The sequence below is a fragment of the Aulonocara sp. 'chitande type north' Nkhata Bay genome, linkage group LG7 (genome assembly GCF_057382095.1).
Source record: "Aulonocara sp. 'chitande type north' Nkhata Bay isolate Kocher_YH1m ecotype deep benthic linkage group LG7, A_spYH_male_GT1.1, whole genome shotgun sequence".
Classification (NCBI taxonomy): Eukaryota; Metazoa; Chordata; class Actinopteri; order Cichliformes; family Cichlidae; genus Aulonocara; species Aulonocara sp. 'chitande type north' Nkhata Bay.
In genome coordinates this window covers 49530789-49544823 of record NC_141350.1, presented here as the reverse complement: position 1 = coordinate 49544823, position 14035 = coordinate 49530789, and the positions used below count along the sequence as shown (strand labels likewise).

At 41.8% G+C, this 14035-nt stretch overlaps 1 protein-coding gene across 6 annotated transcripts in view; it reads left to right on the top strand.

Annotated features, from left to right (window-relative positions):
- LOC147326083 (putative E3 ubiquitin-protein ligase HERC1) overlaps nucleotides 1-14035 on the top strand; it is a 43381-nt gene that overhangs the window by 9137 nt on the left and 20209 nt on the right. For 4 of the 6 annotated variants that reach the window (XM_086301005.1, XM_086301004.1, XM_086301001.1 and 1 more), the window contains exons 14-38: nucleotides 137-262; nucleotides 679-900; nucleotides 4152-4304; nucleotides 4476-4608; nucleotides 4847-5050; nucleotides 5159-5377; nucleotides 6471-6644; nucleotides 6825-6942; nucleotides 7079-7196; nucleotides 7411-7609; nucleotides 7719-8019; nucleotides 8112-8160; nucleotides 8250-8295; nucleotides 8772-9025; nucleotides 9145-9339; nucleotides 9478-9598; nucleotides 9688-9928; nucleotides 10053-10210; nucleotides 10316-10468; nucleotides 10568-10665; nucleotides 10819-10914; nucleotides 12583-12750; nucleotides 12863-13102; nucleotides 13192-13275; nucleotides 13536-13761. In XM_086301005.1, coding sequence (XP_086157131.1) covers nucleotides 137-262; nucleotides 679-900; nucleotides 4152-4304; nucleotides 4476-4608; nucleotides 4847-5050; nucleotides 5159-5377; nucleotides 6471-6644; nucleotides 6825-6942; nucleotides 7079-7196; nucleotides 7411-7609; nucleotides 7719-8019; nucleotides 8112-8160; nucleotides 8250-8295; nucleotides 8772-9025; nucleotides 9145-9339; nucleotides 9478-9598; nucleotides 9688-9928; nucleotides 10053-10210; nucleotides 10316-10468; nucleotides 10568-10665; nucleotides 10819-10914; nucleotides 12583-12750; nucleotides 12863-13102; nucleotides 13192-13275; nucleotides 13536-13761 — 4096 coding nt within the window. The remainder of the gene's footprint in view (nucleotides 1-136; nucleotides 263-678; nucleotides 901-4151; nucleotides 4305-4475; nucleotides 4609-4846; nucleotides 5051-5158; nucleotides 5378-6470; nucleotides 6645-6824; nucleotides 6943-7078; nucleotides 7197-7410; nucleotides 7610-7718; nucleotides 8020-8111; nucleotides 8161-8249; nucleotides 8296-8771; nucleotides 9026-9144; nucleotides 9340-9477; nucleotides 9599-9687; nucleotides 9929-10052; nucleotides 10211-10315; nucleotides 10469-10567; nucleotides 10666-10818; nucleotides 10915-12582; nucleotides 12751-12862; nucleotides 13103-13191; nucleotides 13276-13535; nucleotides 13762-14035) is intronic. The other 2 variants (XM_086301006.1, XM_086301003.1) reach the window with 1 other exon arrangement.

Below are 14035 nucleotides of genomic sequence, written 5' to 3'. Positions count from 1 at the left end.
GAAAAAGTTTTACAAGCTTCCATTCTGTGTAATCAGACATGTGGCCAACGTGTTTATTTATTGAAAGAAGCACTAACTGTTGATCTCATGTATTTTGATGATGATGATGATTGTTACCCTTCCTATCAATCCTCAGGCAGTTTTGAACACGCTGTCTATTGGTGCGGCCCTGCTGTTGCCTCCACTTCGGGAGAGAACGGAGCTGCTCCTCTCACTCCTTCCTCAGGGCCCTCAGAGTTTGAATGTTCTTTCCAAAGGACAGGTATGAAGGTTCTGTTTTAGCAGCGCTGCAGTGACAGGATGTGTATTTTCCACATTTGTGTCTTAGCTCATTAGAAATAGTCTGCTTTGAATTTTTAACCACTGTTTATTTTGTGTATTTAAACTGTTTTAAATAAGAATTCATCCATCACTGCTAGTTTTTCCTGGTTTTAGTAATGACAGTGAACTGGATAGCTAACAAATGGATGGATATTTGGAGCCAGATAACAGTGTCTGCTAAATTGATGTGCTTAGTTGGAGTGTTGCTTGGCAATGTGTTGAAGACTGCTGGAACGCTGTGAAAACAAGTGATAGTGAAATTGTTAAGACTTCTCTGCAGCAATGTTTCTGATAAATTCACATTTAAATTATGAAGAGCTAGACCATCTGTTCTTCTTCACTCTGTGTCTTTTAAAGCGTCTTCAGTTAGACATGGTCCTCAGCAGCCTTCAGGACCAGAGCCACGTAGCCTCTCTTCTAGGTTACAGCAATTTTGGAGAAGTGACAGCCCTGGGGCCTCCAGTGACTCCTTTGTCAGTCCGACAACCCTCTTCATCCAGCTCTGTTGACGCCTGTGACCCTCTGCACTTAGCAGAGGTGCTGCTGAGAACCCTGCTGCTTAGCATAGGATTTTACACGGTAGGAAATAGAGGCATTTGTGTGTGTGTGACTTGTCTGTGAGTTAAATGGGGAAAGATTTCACTTTAGGTTGAATTAGTGCTTTCAGGGTTAATTTTGAACTTTTCTTTCCCATGTCAAATTTTGTTTTCCTAAATTTTGTATTTATGTTTTTTAACTCGGTTACGGATGTTTGTACTGAACTGTTGAGGTAAAGGGAGCATAGCTGAAAGCTTTGAATTTACTAGGCCACCTATATCCCAACCCTCACCTATGGTCATGAAATCTGGGTAAAGATCAAAAGAGTAGGATCACAAATACAAGCGTTTGAAATGAGTGCCCTCTGTAAGGTGGCTGGGCTCAGCCATAGAGAGGAAGGTACTGTAAGAAGCATCCACAGAGATCTTGGAGTACTGCCCCTGCTCCCGTATGTCAAAAGGACACAGATGGTTTAAGAATCTTAGGTTTAGGATTAGTCCTGGGTGCCTCCCTTTGGAGGTGTTCCAGGCACACTCAATCAGGAAGAGACCCCTGGGTAGACCCAGATTATGGATGGATGTTTTAATAAATAAAGACTTTAATCAATAGTGTGTCAGTGGGGTTTGATAAGTAGTTTTGTTTAAAGTTTTAGCAGGTTTTCTGAATATTGTGCACATTTTTACTGTTCAGTCAGACTGTTCCATCCATCCATTTTCTTCCGCTTTTCCGGGGCTGGGTTTAGGGGGCAGCAGCCCAAGCAGAGAAGCCCAGACCTCCCTCTCCCCAGCCACCTCCTCCAGCTTATCCGGGGGAACACCAAGACGTTCCCAGGCCAGCCGACAGATATAATCTCTCCAGCGTGTCCTGGATCTGCCCCGGGGCCTCCTCCTGGTGGGACATGCCCGGAAAACCTCGCCCAGGAGGCGCCCAGGGGCATCCTTGTCAGATGCCCGAACCACCTCAACTGGCTCCTTTCGATGTGGAGGAGCAGCAGCTCTACTCTAAGCCCCTTCCGAATGGCCAAACTTCTCACCCTATCTGTAAAAGAGACGCCAGCCACCCTTCTGAGGAACCCCATTTTCTGGCGCTTGTATTCGTGATCTCGTTCTTTAGGTCACTACCCACAGCTCGTGACCATAGGTGAGGGTAGGGGTGTAGATCGACCGGTAGATTGAGAGCTTCGCTTTTATACTCAGCTCTCTCTTCACCAATCCGTCTGTCGATCTCCTGCTCCCTTCTCCCATCACTTGTGAACAAGACCCCGAGATACTTAAACTCCTCCACTTGGGGCAGGGTCTCATCCCTGACTCGGAGTAGGCACTCCACCCTTTTCCGGCTGAGGACCATCGCCTCAGATTTGGAGGTGCTGATTCTCATTCCCACCGCTTCACACTAGGGCTGCCACAAATGATTATTTTGATAGCAGACTAGTCACTGATTATTTTTGCAATTAGTCGACTAATCAGATCATGCATCCATTGGACTTACAGCATACAGCTTATTGCACCAGCAACATCTGCTCTTATATAACTATCATTAGCTTACAGCTTTAAGTGTTTCAGGTCTGTGGTAACTAAAAATAAAGACAAGATGATAGTTTATTAAATTTTAATGAAATTTGCAGATTGTTTCGGTGAAGTTTAATAAACTCCTTGCTATCTAAAATATAACAGGACACCGGAGTATATTGTGAGCATTTCACACTTCTGATAATCAGTTGTCTGCTTGACTTTTATTCAGCTGTGTAAAAACTATAACTTTGATCTCAGCCAAACCAATTTACTCAGGAACAAATAAAATACAAAAAAAAAGCCAAATAATATCATTTTTAAGTTATCTAAGTGACTTATATATGTTTAACCTGAGTAGCGAAAGACGGCGGTGGGTTTGAAAACGATTTGCCGGGAGTCCGGTGTTCTCACGGGCTCCAGTGAGCCTTGCCCCCGGCTAACTATCGAGCTAGTGGGTAACAGACGTCTCCGAAATCATCTGAGCGATTTTGAAAATATGTGGTGTCCTGATAAACTGAGCAGATATTTGAGGTTTACACAGCTACATTCTCACCTGAAAATATGTTAAACATTTATTTTGTGACCCAGAAAGAATAATAAGAGTAATATTAAAACGAAGTAGCTGCCGTTGGAAACTGAGCAGGGCTGCGCTATGAATTCTGGGACACAGCTTCTTCTTCTTCGGGGTTTAACGGCAGCTGGCATCCTTGTACATGCAGTGCTGCCATCTTCTGTTTCAGTCCGTTATTACACTCTTAAATCCTACTACTTATTCCTGCGTCTTTTGGGATCTAACAAAGCTTCAAACGACGCGCCGACTATTAAATTAGTCGTTGACGATTTTAATAGTCGACGTAATCGTGACTAGTCGACTTCACACCTAGAAATTCTGTCCATAAAAATTATGAACAGAATCGGTGACAAAGGGCAGCCCTGGCGGAGCCCATCACCCACCAGGAACAAGTCCGACTTATTGCCGGCTATGCAGACCAAACTCTTGCAACGGTTGTATAAGGACTGAATGGCCCGTAGCAATGGGCCAGTCACCTCATACTCCCATACTCTGATCTCCACGCACCATTGCAGAGACATGTCAACCCAGATAGCCCTACAACATCCAGAGCCTTCAGGAACTCGGGGCGGACCGCTTGGCCTGTCGGTACCTATCAGCTGCCTCCGGAGTCCCACAGGCTAACCAAGCCCGGTAGGACTCTTTCTTCAGCTTGGTGGCTCCCCTCACCTCTGGTGTCCACAATTTGGTTCGGGGATTACCACCACGACAGGCACAAACTACCTTGCGGCCGCAGCTCAGTGCAGCGGCTTCGGCAATGGAGGTGCTAAACATGGTCCATTCGGACTCAATGTCCCCAGTCTCTCTTGGAATGCTATTGAAGCTCTGCCAGAGGTGTGCGTTGAAGATCTCACGGGGGCAACTCCAGACTGAGACAGAGTCCAGCCCCTCTCCAGGAGACTGGTTCCAGAGCCCAGGCCATGCGTTGAGGTGAGCCCGACTATATCTAGCCGGTACCTCTCAACCTCACACACTAGCTCAGGCTCCTTCCCCACCAGAGAGGTGACATTCCATGTCCCAATTGCCAGTCTTTGTAGCCAGGAATCGGTCCGCCAGGACCTCCGCTCCTGGCCGCCGCCCGACTCATATATATATTTTTCTATGTTTACATTTCATTTCAAATCATCTATTTTTGTATTTAGCTATCTCACACACTGATCCTTTGTTCCCGTTCTTCCTAATGCTTTCTGTTGGTCTTTATCTTCATACAGGAGCAGCAATTTGGGGAACTGGAAAAAAACAGCGACAAGCAGCTTGTTGGCGATAGTCAGGGACAAATGGATCCTCCTTCTCACTTTCACCAGCTGCTTTCTGGACTTCACAAACACCTGCTTGCTCATTGCTACATCAGTTCCAGCCCCGAGGTAAACAAGGAACTCTGCCAAATGTGAAGGAAAATGAGTGGTACCTCATCAGAAATGAGCACTTCAATAGAAAGCGAATGACACATTTCTAAATGTTTCAGGGTACAATGTGCTGGCATACCAAACCTTAGTATTGCAGTTGCATTTAAGTTTGCATTTTTGGCTCTGTAGGATGACAGCAGTGTAGCACTGCTTCGTGAGCATCTGTACCTGCTGCTTCCCTGCGCTACTGAGACCCTCAGGAGATCAACCAAATTGTTAAAGGAGATTGCCCCAGACAAACAAATCATCAAAAAGCTGCAAGGTAAGAAAAATGGCTTTAGTGTTTGGCAAGTGTGCGCTATTTTCACCTAGCTACACCACTTAAAAAGGGATTTTCTGCTGCTCTTTTATTTACAAAAAACACAAAATCACTTCCCTTCTAATCATTTATATATCTGAAAAGTAATTTTTAATCTCTACTTGGCTGCTATATTTATTGTTTATATTTATCATCACTTCAATTAGTTTAATCCCTTTACTCCTCTCACCTCTTGTCCCAGTGGTGTTATACAATTCAGTGTCTGGCAGCCTGCTGTGCCAAGTAATGTACTCCTTGCTCCTGCTGCCCCTGGGCACAGTTCAACCTTTGCTGAGCCATCTACTGGGCTTGCTGGAGCAGCTCAATGACTTCAACAGGTTGCTGCCAGAGACTGTCTTGCTGGAGGAACAAGAACTAGGAGTGAAAGATCAGAAAACCTGCTCAGGTAAGCTCAATGCCCCTTAGATTTATGCTGGACATTTATTTCTTTAGCATTGTTTGCTGCATTGTTACACTAGACCAATCTAACAATCTCAAGTGATATTTCTTATAGATAAAAGTGAAGAAAACACAAGCATTGGGCCGCAGGAGGAGGAGGAGTGCAGATGGGCCTGGCTGTTGGACCTGGAAAGGTCTGTAGCGCTGGCAGTTGGCCGCTGCCTCGGTGGTATGCTGCAAGGCTCGCCGCTGTCCCTCCAGGAGAAAGTGTCAGAGGTCTGGCTATCAAATGTCCTCTTCAGGAATGGCCTGGAGATGGACTTTGAACAGCTGGGTAGGAAAACATGCTGCTGGCTCTTCAGGTTTTCACATGTGCAAATGCTTCGTAAATCCTTAATGCAAGATTTATTTTGCACCATATTACCATGATCGGTTTGGTAATAATAAAAGCCTTCATTTAGCTGTGCCAAATGGCATTAGTTATTTTTAATAGCTCCAGGCCAAGAGGATATTACAGTCACGGCAATTGTTTTAGTTTTAGGCTACGTTCACACTGCAGGTCTTAATGCTCAATTCCGATTTTTTGATCAAATCCGATTTTTTTGTCTGCTCGTTCACACTACAATTAAAATGCGACAGCAGAACGCGCTCTAGTGTGAACGCTCAAAGCAGCCCGCATGCGCAAAAGAAGACGTCACACACAACGCGCTCTGTTTAGACCCAGAGCAAACAATATTGTTTGACTGACGGCCCTTAATATAAAGACTTCGGATTTTACGTTTCCCAATTTTTGCTTTAAGTTATTTTGTTATTTACATAATAATGTAAATAACCTAATAATTATCCTTATTGCTGTTTTAGAGGAGCGGTGCTTCAAAGGATAGTTGCAGATTTCTGTCAGAATCTGCAGATTATACAGTACAAATAAAATGTTCACGTTGTCTTCCCAACAGTTTCACTAACATCTACACTGGATGGCCAGGAAGCGTTCGTGATGTCTTCTCGGGCGCTGATAATTGGCGTCTGTCTTGTGTCGGTGACGTAAAAGACGGATTTAATGCGACTTGACCGTTCAAACAGCAGTCGCTTTCTAAAACATTGGATATGTATCGGATTCAGTACCACATACGAAAGTGACCCAGATCGGATTTGAAAATATCGGATTTGTGCCGTTCAAACTGTCATACCATGATCGGATATGGGTCGCATAGGGTCAAAAAAATCGGATTTGATGCGCTTCCGCCTGCAGTGTGAACGTAGCCTTATTCACGATAAAAATATATACATTTAAGATACTGTGCCACACAGAAGCCTGACCTTTTTAAATGAAAGGTATCATTATCGTTATTCTTAAAGAACAAAGAAAATAGTCTGAGTTAATCCTGAGCAGTTTTCATTAACATTCTACATGTTGCTTTAATCTGTAGACTCAAGCATGACATGGCTGACCGAGGTAGTGCTGCTGGGCAGTACTGATGCCAGACTCACTGAGCTGAGCTTGACTGAAGAAACCCGGACTTTACTGGAACTGGCACTGGGCTCATCCAGAGGACTTGCAGGTGGCATATGGCAGAAGATGGAGGATTATGCTCACGGCAAAGGTACTAGTGCTTGTTTATGTCTATAATTTTGAAAGTGTATATTGTTAATAATACAGCTTATATTGAACTAACTTCCTATTTTGAGAATCTTGTTTTTAAGATGTATTTAAATTTTGGTTAAATGTGGAAAGTTTTTCTTTGTGTCTTTTTAAAATTGATCTGTATTGATTGCTTTGATAGCAGAATGGGAGAATGGAGGCTCTTCAGGTGATTGTTTGCTGCAAATTGTGTGCCGCTGCTGTCTGGCTGCTCTCCTGAAACACACGGGCCTGCAGAGTGAGGCCTGTTGGCAGGACAGGTCAGTTTACTGAAGCAGTCAAAGATCTATTGGACAACACTGAAGGGGTTTCTAGTATGTCAAACTTTTTCTTCCTGCCTCAGTGTATATTATTGTATAACCTGTTCCACTGTGTTTATCTACTCTGCTGAGACAGCCATGAGCCCTGTGAGATGCTGTTGTATATCTATGAAACAGTTTATAAAATCAGAAGTGCTCTGATGACCCTCAAAAGCAGTTCAAGGATGACACAAGTAGAAGCATCTACTAAACAGGTACCATTACAGTATAATTAAATATATGTAATCCTGATTTCATTTAACAAATTTGTAAACACTTTATCTAAAATGTATGTTTTTGTAAATACTGCTGCATGATTGTGATTAGCTTCATTTCTGTCCATTAATTGATTTTTAACTTATAGTAATCTGATCATTTTTATCAGGTAAAATTACAGATATGTATTTAAAGCATTTACTTAAACTGCAGATCTCTCAGTCTCCTCAAAGTCCTGATGTGGAAAGGCAAGAGCCATGTACCTCAGTGGAGCAGGTGGGGAAGGATAATGAGCAGCAATCAGTAGGACACTGTAGCCGGGAGGTGCAGGTGCCCCCGTCACCCGCAGCAAACCACAACCAGGAAGAGGTTGCAGACGATGACAGATTTGGCAGTCGTGTTTACCTGTCAGGTTAGAAATGCAAACTGTATTTGTTCTTATTCTAATAAACAGCACAGCCACACACACAGAAAGAAATATGACACATCTTATTTTCACACATCTTTCGATGTCCCTGCAGAAGTCCTAGAATCATTCATGGCCACTCGGGAAGCCATGCAAGTGCAGCAGAATGTGACAGTCTACGAGTCATTCGGCACTTCCACCCTTCAGAGCAGCGTGGAGAGCCCAGTCAGCCCTGAGGGAGAGCCTGATTCCAAGCAGCAGTGGGAGAAGAATGGGGAATCTGAGGAAAGCTTGTCTTTCCCTGCTGTCTGCCATCTGGTGGTGTCCCGATGCCTCTTCCTTCTGCTGGGGGTCAGGCCTGCTTGGGTGGAACCCAGCGAAAGGGAGAACGTTCAGGCTGTGAACACTGGAGGGAGGTAAAGACTGTGGTATGCTGTGTGTGTTTGTTTTAGTGTATTTGTGTTCTGTGTTAGCAGTTTTTGCACTAACTGTCCACAACATCTTTCAGGAAATTGTCGGCAGAATCCCTTACAGTCACTGTCAGTGGAAGAAAACAGGTCAATATTGTACTATCAAAATCTTCTAACAGAATTTGGCTTTACAGCTCTTCATCAGTATTAATGTACTACTCTTATGTCTCATTTAGTCTGATCAGTCCAAAAACACCTCTGGATCTGCAAGGAATAAAATGGGTAGGTGGAAAGTTCAGATCATCTACTGATTATGTTATAACCTACATTTTCAGGCAGTTCTTTTGTACGCTGTCGTTAAGAGATTGTATAGACACTGATTGTTCTACTAAAAACACAAACCCAGACAGCTCAAGTCTGGGTTTGTCAGGTAAATTATTGTCAGGTAACCCTTGGGAAACAAGACCCAAGTGCTCTTTTGCACAAAATGGGACTTGGAGATTTGTATTTTATCATTTTCTTTAAAAATAACATAAGAATTTGTAGCAGGCAGAATAAATAAAGACTGATCACATTAGGCAAAACATTTTGATCAATATGACAGCCTGACTGTTTTAACTGTTCTGCATAATCTAATAATATTGAATAATTTAATAGCTTGTTGCCTGTCAAGTCAAGATAATATCCAGAAAAAGATGTTAAGAGAATGAATGAGATGTTTTATAGTCCTTCATACAAGAAGCCTCTCTTTGCTCTAGGTTTACCTCTGTGTTCTTTGGGGATAATGAAAGATGCTTGGGATCGCCTGCGACAGTGCATCAGCCCATCCAGCACCATGTCCCACTACAGCAACAACACTTTGCCTATTCTTAACCAGATGTTTCATTTTGTCTATGGAAGCCTGCCCCATTTATCGCCCTCCTCAACAGTGTTTTCCCCTGGTCAGAGTTGTAGTCAGGCAGATCCAAAGTCTATTACTTTTGCCATTATGCAGCAGCAACAGCGGGCTGAGGTAATTCAAATCTTTCTTTTATATGACAAATTGATGCTGTTTGTTGTGGGCCCGAAATGGTGTTCTGTAAGGAACTTGAAAGTCTCTTATGATCTACAAACTCTGTCTGTTTTGATCAGATGCGGCTGGAGGCCTTGTGTCAGATGTCAGCCTTTCTGTCTAAGATGGAAGAAAAGAGCTGTGAATCCACAGCATCCAACCAGTTTCCTGCTTTGCTGCAGTCTGTGCAGCTGCAGTTCCTGTCTGGATGCTTTGCCTTAGGAACACAAATCATTGGCTCCCACTCTGCTAATTATGAGACTCAGCACTACATGGTACATCTTATAGCTATATGGAAAGACGTTTAGAAGTAATGAATATGCTTTCTAATCTGGATGGAGAAGAGAAAGACACTGAAAATTGTAACCATGCTTCATTTGGCTGTCTTTTTCCCCCCTCTTTTCTCAATGCAGTGTGGCACACATTCAGCTTCTTTGGATACACAGAGAGACTTACAGTCTGCAGCCCACACCTTCTACCAGCAGGTGGTGCGTGTTCTTAAACAGAGAGTCCTGTTTGAAAGAAAACATCCAGGTAGGTTTTTTCTTACACAGTGTTGCAGTGTTTAGGTTTTAATATATATTTGATATTTATATTTAACATATTGTCTCTGTCACACTCAGGTTCTTGCCAGCACCTTCTTCTTGCCACAATGTTTGCACTGAATTTCCGTTACCAGCCTGTGGATCTGGTGCTAGTCATCAAATGTGGCATCCTGGAAATTCTTTCCACGCTGACCAACAACAGCTGTGTGCTGATCAACCAGGGCTGGTTTGCAGCTACAGCGTCTGGATCTATGCTATTGGGTGGAGCCGTGAGGCTCGCTTGTGCCCGCCTGCTTCAGATATTGACTGTAGCTGCAAGGTGAGAATGAAGAGGTTATAAAAACATAAATAAATAAATAAACAAAGTATATATAAATTACTAATTATTTTCTTTTCTTTACCCTTGTCTAAAATTTTCATAAAAATTTAACCTGTGCTTATAGCTCGTGTGAGGATTTGCTGCCTATCGATGTATCCCAGGCCCTTATGGAGGTGATGTGTGAGCAGCTCCAGAACATCTTGTACAATTTCCACCAGCAACAGATAGCAGAGATGGGAACAGCCGAGAAAACCGATGTGGAGTCCTACACAAATCTAGTCGGTGGGGCAAATTTAGAAATAATAAAGGGCGGATATGGCATTTGTAAAACCATTAAATCAAGTCACCCCTCTGAGCATGTTCTTCCTTCTCTTTATGTTGTTTTAGGAGCAGAAAACAGCAAAGTAGTTGAATCCCAGCTTGCAGATTTCTTGGTGTTTCTGAGGCGTGTACTGTCATTAAGAGTAATGAAAAGACTTTCTACATTTATAAGATGGATCGATCCACTCATGGCCATTATTTCACACAAGTGCTCTTTAGGTAAGGCATATTTAAAAAAACAAACAAAAAAATCTGTGTTAATACTGTTAAGACTGCACTTTGCTTTTAAAATTAATATCACAAAACTCTACTCTTCAGGATCTCCACGCTTCCAGAACCTCCGCACTAAGCTTCTGACCTTCCACGTTTTAGAACGACTGTTACCTGCTTGTTCTGAGCCCGTTCACATTGAACAGGTATGATGTAAACATGTAAATATAGTAAATGCAACAATTGAACAAAATAGGTCAAGAATACTTGAGTGTTCTGAACAGTACCAAGTTGGCATGACATGTTAAAGGTGATGAATGCAGGATTACCCACTTGTATTTTTCCCTGTTTTCTTGTAGATTGTTAAACAACTCTTTCAGCTCTTGTCTGTTTATATGTGGGAGGAGCCTCTAAGTCAGAGCAACCATGAAGAAATGCCTGAAAAAGACAAAGGGGTAAGACATTATGAACACCATGTACTGCATTACATATTAATAAAGCAGCAGCTTCTTATCGGCTCATCTTAAGCATGTGCACTTCTCTGTATGTCTCACTTATGTTTTATTATTTGTGTTTTTACTGTGATCTGAAGTGATAGGAGTCATTTTTTGTTTTTTTAACTGTCCTTTCCCTGCACTGTAGACTGATAACCTTTTGAGAGAAACGGTTACACAAAATAATACTACACACCCTTAAACTTGTGTGTTTTTATTTGCTCGTGTTTTATACTGTCTTGATTTGCAGAAAAGAAATCATGTCTGTTGCATAAACAATCCTCATCTTTGTATTTAAAACATTAGATCACATTTGAGTATTTTTGCAGTCTATTAAATTTTTCATCCAGCCAAACAAAAGCCACATAAAAATGTCAAAAAGTGCCTTCACTTTTTCTCTGTTGAAAATAGCCAAGGATAGCAGTAATCCACGAGGAAATGCTGTTTACGGCAAAATGAAATGCTTTCCTGGCAGCAATGAAACTGAAAACAGTGGGGCCACTCGATGGAACAGATGGGCCTGTTCTCTGTGGTAGGCTGAGATGAAAAGTGTCAGAGGATAGAAATGTACAAGTAGGATTAATTATCAAAATTATTACATCAGGATTGTGAAATGAATTTTAATAATTCAAATAAAACTAAACTCTATAATGTTTTATTATTGTATTTATTATTTCATGAAAATGGGATTTTCCTGTCTTTGTTTATTTTCAGTTTAACTTTCAGTCATGTACTTCTAGTTTTTTTTCAAAATTATATTTTATTTTATTTTTTTAGAATTAATGTGAGATTTCTGATTTGCCTTAGTGTGTTGTCCACAGCAGTTACCACCCTCTGTATGCAGAAACACTTCATCGTTAACATCTTTTCATTGACACACATTATTTTGCAATATTTGCTTAAGATTACTTTTGCAGAGGAGGTTATGTTTTTAGTAGAGTTTGCGCCTGTGCGTGTCACTCTATGAACACAATAGCTCGAAAACTTTGGAATTCATTCTGATAAAGCTGCAGGGGTGTAGAGGGGTCATGTTAACAGTCCATTGAAACTTCACCTCTTGGTAGAAACGTTTTTTAAAACTTCCATTCTTCCAAGTGTGATGTGTATTGTCAACATACAGAAAGTACTGTTTAAAGATTTAAAATATCATGTCGCATTTGACTTCTGCGCTCTCCTTGTTGAGGTCAGTGGCTTAATCCGAAGGTCAAAGTTATAATAATGCTATGTAACGTTATATATAAACATTAATTTGGACCTCTGACCTCTTCTTCAAGGTCTGTCTTTAAAGTCTGTGGATCTTTAAGACTATCCGTCAGATTTTACTGCCTCTCTTTGTACTGGCAATGTTTAGGAAATGATACTGGAGTATGTGGTTTCCAAATACCACATTGTAGTTTGCACCACAACAAAAAGATTTGACCTCTGATCTTACTTTTACATTTCACATCTGCCTGTATTTCAAGTTGATCCCAAAATGATTTTTTTTTACTCCACAACAAACTTCTGTAAGTGCAAATAAGAAGAACAAAGAAAACAACATTAATATATAAATTAAGTGTTTAATACATAACATACATGTTTAATATTTTATCAAATGTTTAATTATGTATCAAATCCATTGTTTCGTAGAATCCTGGCAGCAATGATGAATGTATTCCCATTGGAGATTTTTCCTTTGACCCACACAAACTAATGTGCTGTTCTCTGGAGAGCGGGAACATCCTCTCACATGGTTCTGGAGGGAAAGGCTACGGTTTGGCAACCACTGCCATTAACTCTGGCTGTTTTATATGGAAGGTGAGTACTAGTTTACTCTGTACATGGACCACAATTACACAGTTCAAAGTTTGTTATATTAATTGTAGTTTATAAATTAGAATTTACCACACTATGCCGCTTCTCTCCACAGTTCTACATTACCAAAGAGAATAGAGGCAACGAGGGAACGTGTGTTGGTGTTTCTCGCTGGCCAGTTAGAGATCACAACCACCATACAACTACAGATATGTGGCTGTATCGTGCTTATAGTGGCAACCTTTACCATGGAGGGGAACTGGTGCGCACACTTCCCTCCTTTACACAGGGTGACACCATCACCTGCATCCTGGACATGGAGGCTCATACTGTATCATTTGCTAAGAATGACAAGGTTTGGTCAAATATTTACTGTCAGTATTCCTCAGATTGAGTCCTGTGCTCTTGTTTAATCTTTGTCTGCCTGTTTTCTTTTTCTTTTAGGAGCCAAAGTTGGCATTTGAAAGTGTGGTCGCTAATGAACTATATCCTTGTGTGTTATTCTACAGCAGTAACCCTGGAGAGAAGGTACTCGGTGTACTGCACAGATTTATTAGATTTATTATTTATTTGAATCAGATTTATAATAAGCATGGGCAACGTTAAATATCTGGAAACACAAGCAGCTACGCATACAGGCTTTGCCCTAACATCATATTACTGGATAATTGCTGCACTGGGCTATACATGGAAAAAACTTGTGTTGTTTCACATACTGCACAATATGTTTCAAAAATATTTTGTACTGCAAAACCCCCCAAACACGTGAAATTCTGTACTCGTCACAGGTGGCTCTGAGTGATCTCCAGATGAGAGGCATGCCCAGCAGTCTGCTTCCTGGAGACCCTCTCTGCAGCCCCCGGGCTACTGTGCTACTCGAGTCAACAGTGCATCTGCTGCGTCGGCTCCACCAGTGTGACCAGTGGTCCCCGCACATAAACCAGTATATTCATACCCACCTGGAGCTCATTGGTCCCCTGCTGAGAGAGGATAACTCAGGAAACTTCAGTACAGGTCATTTACCCCCTTAAATAGTGATTCTGCCTCTGTTTTCTTTTAGGTTTTTAATCTTTTATTATGATAGGACAGTGGGGAGAAGACAGCGTGCCCAGCGGTCACATGTTTAACTTGCTCGCTTTTAAACACACCTAACTTAGGTTTTCTTTAAAAAGTTAAGTAACACTTTGCTAGTATAGAAAACTCTATTCATCTGTCTGTATTTATCTGTAAGGAGAAAGACTGATGGGCATTAATTCAGATATTACAGTGGTCCCTTATCGCGGGAGTA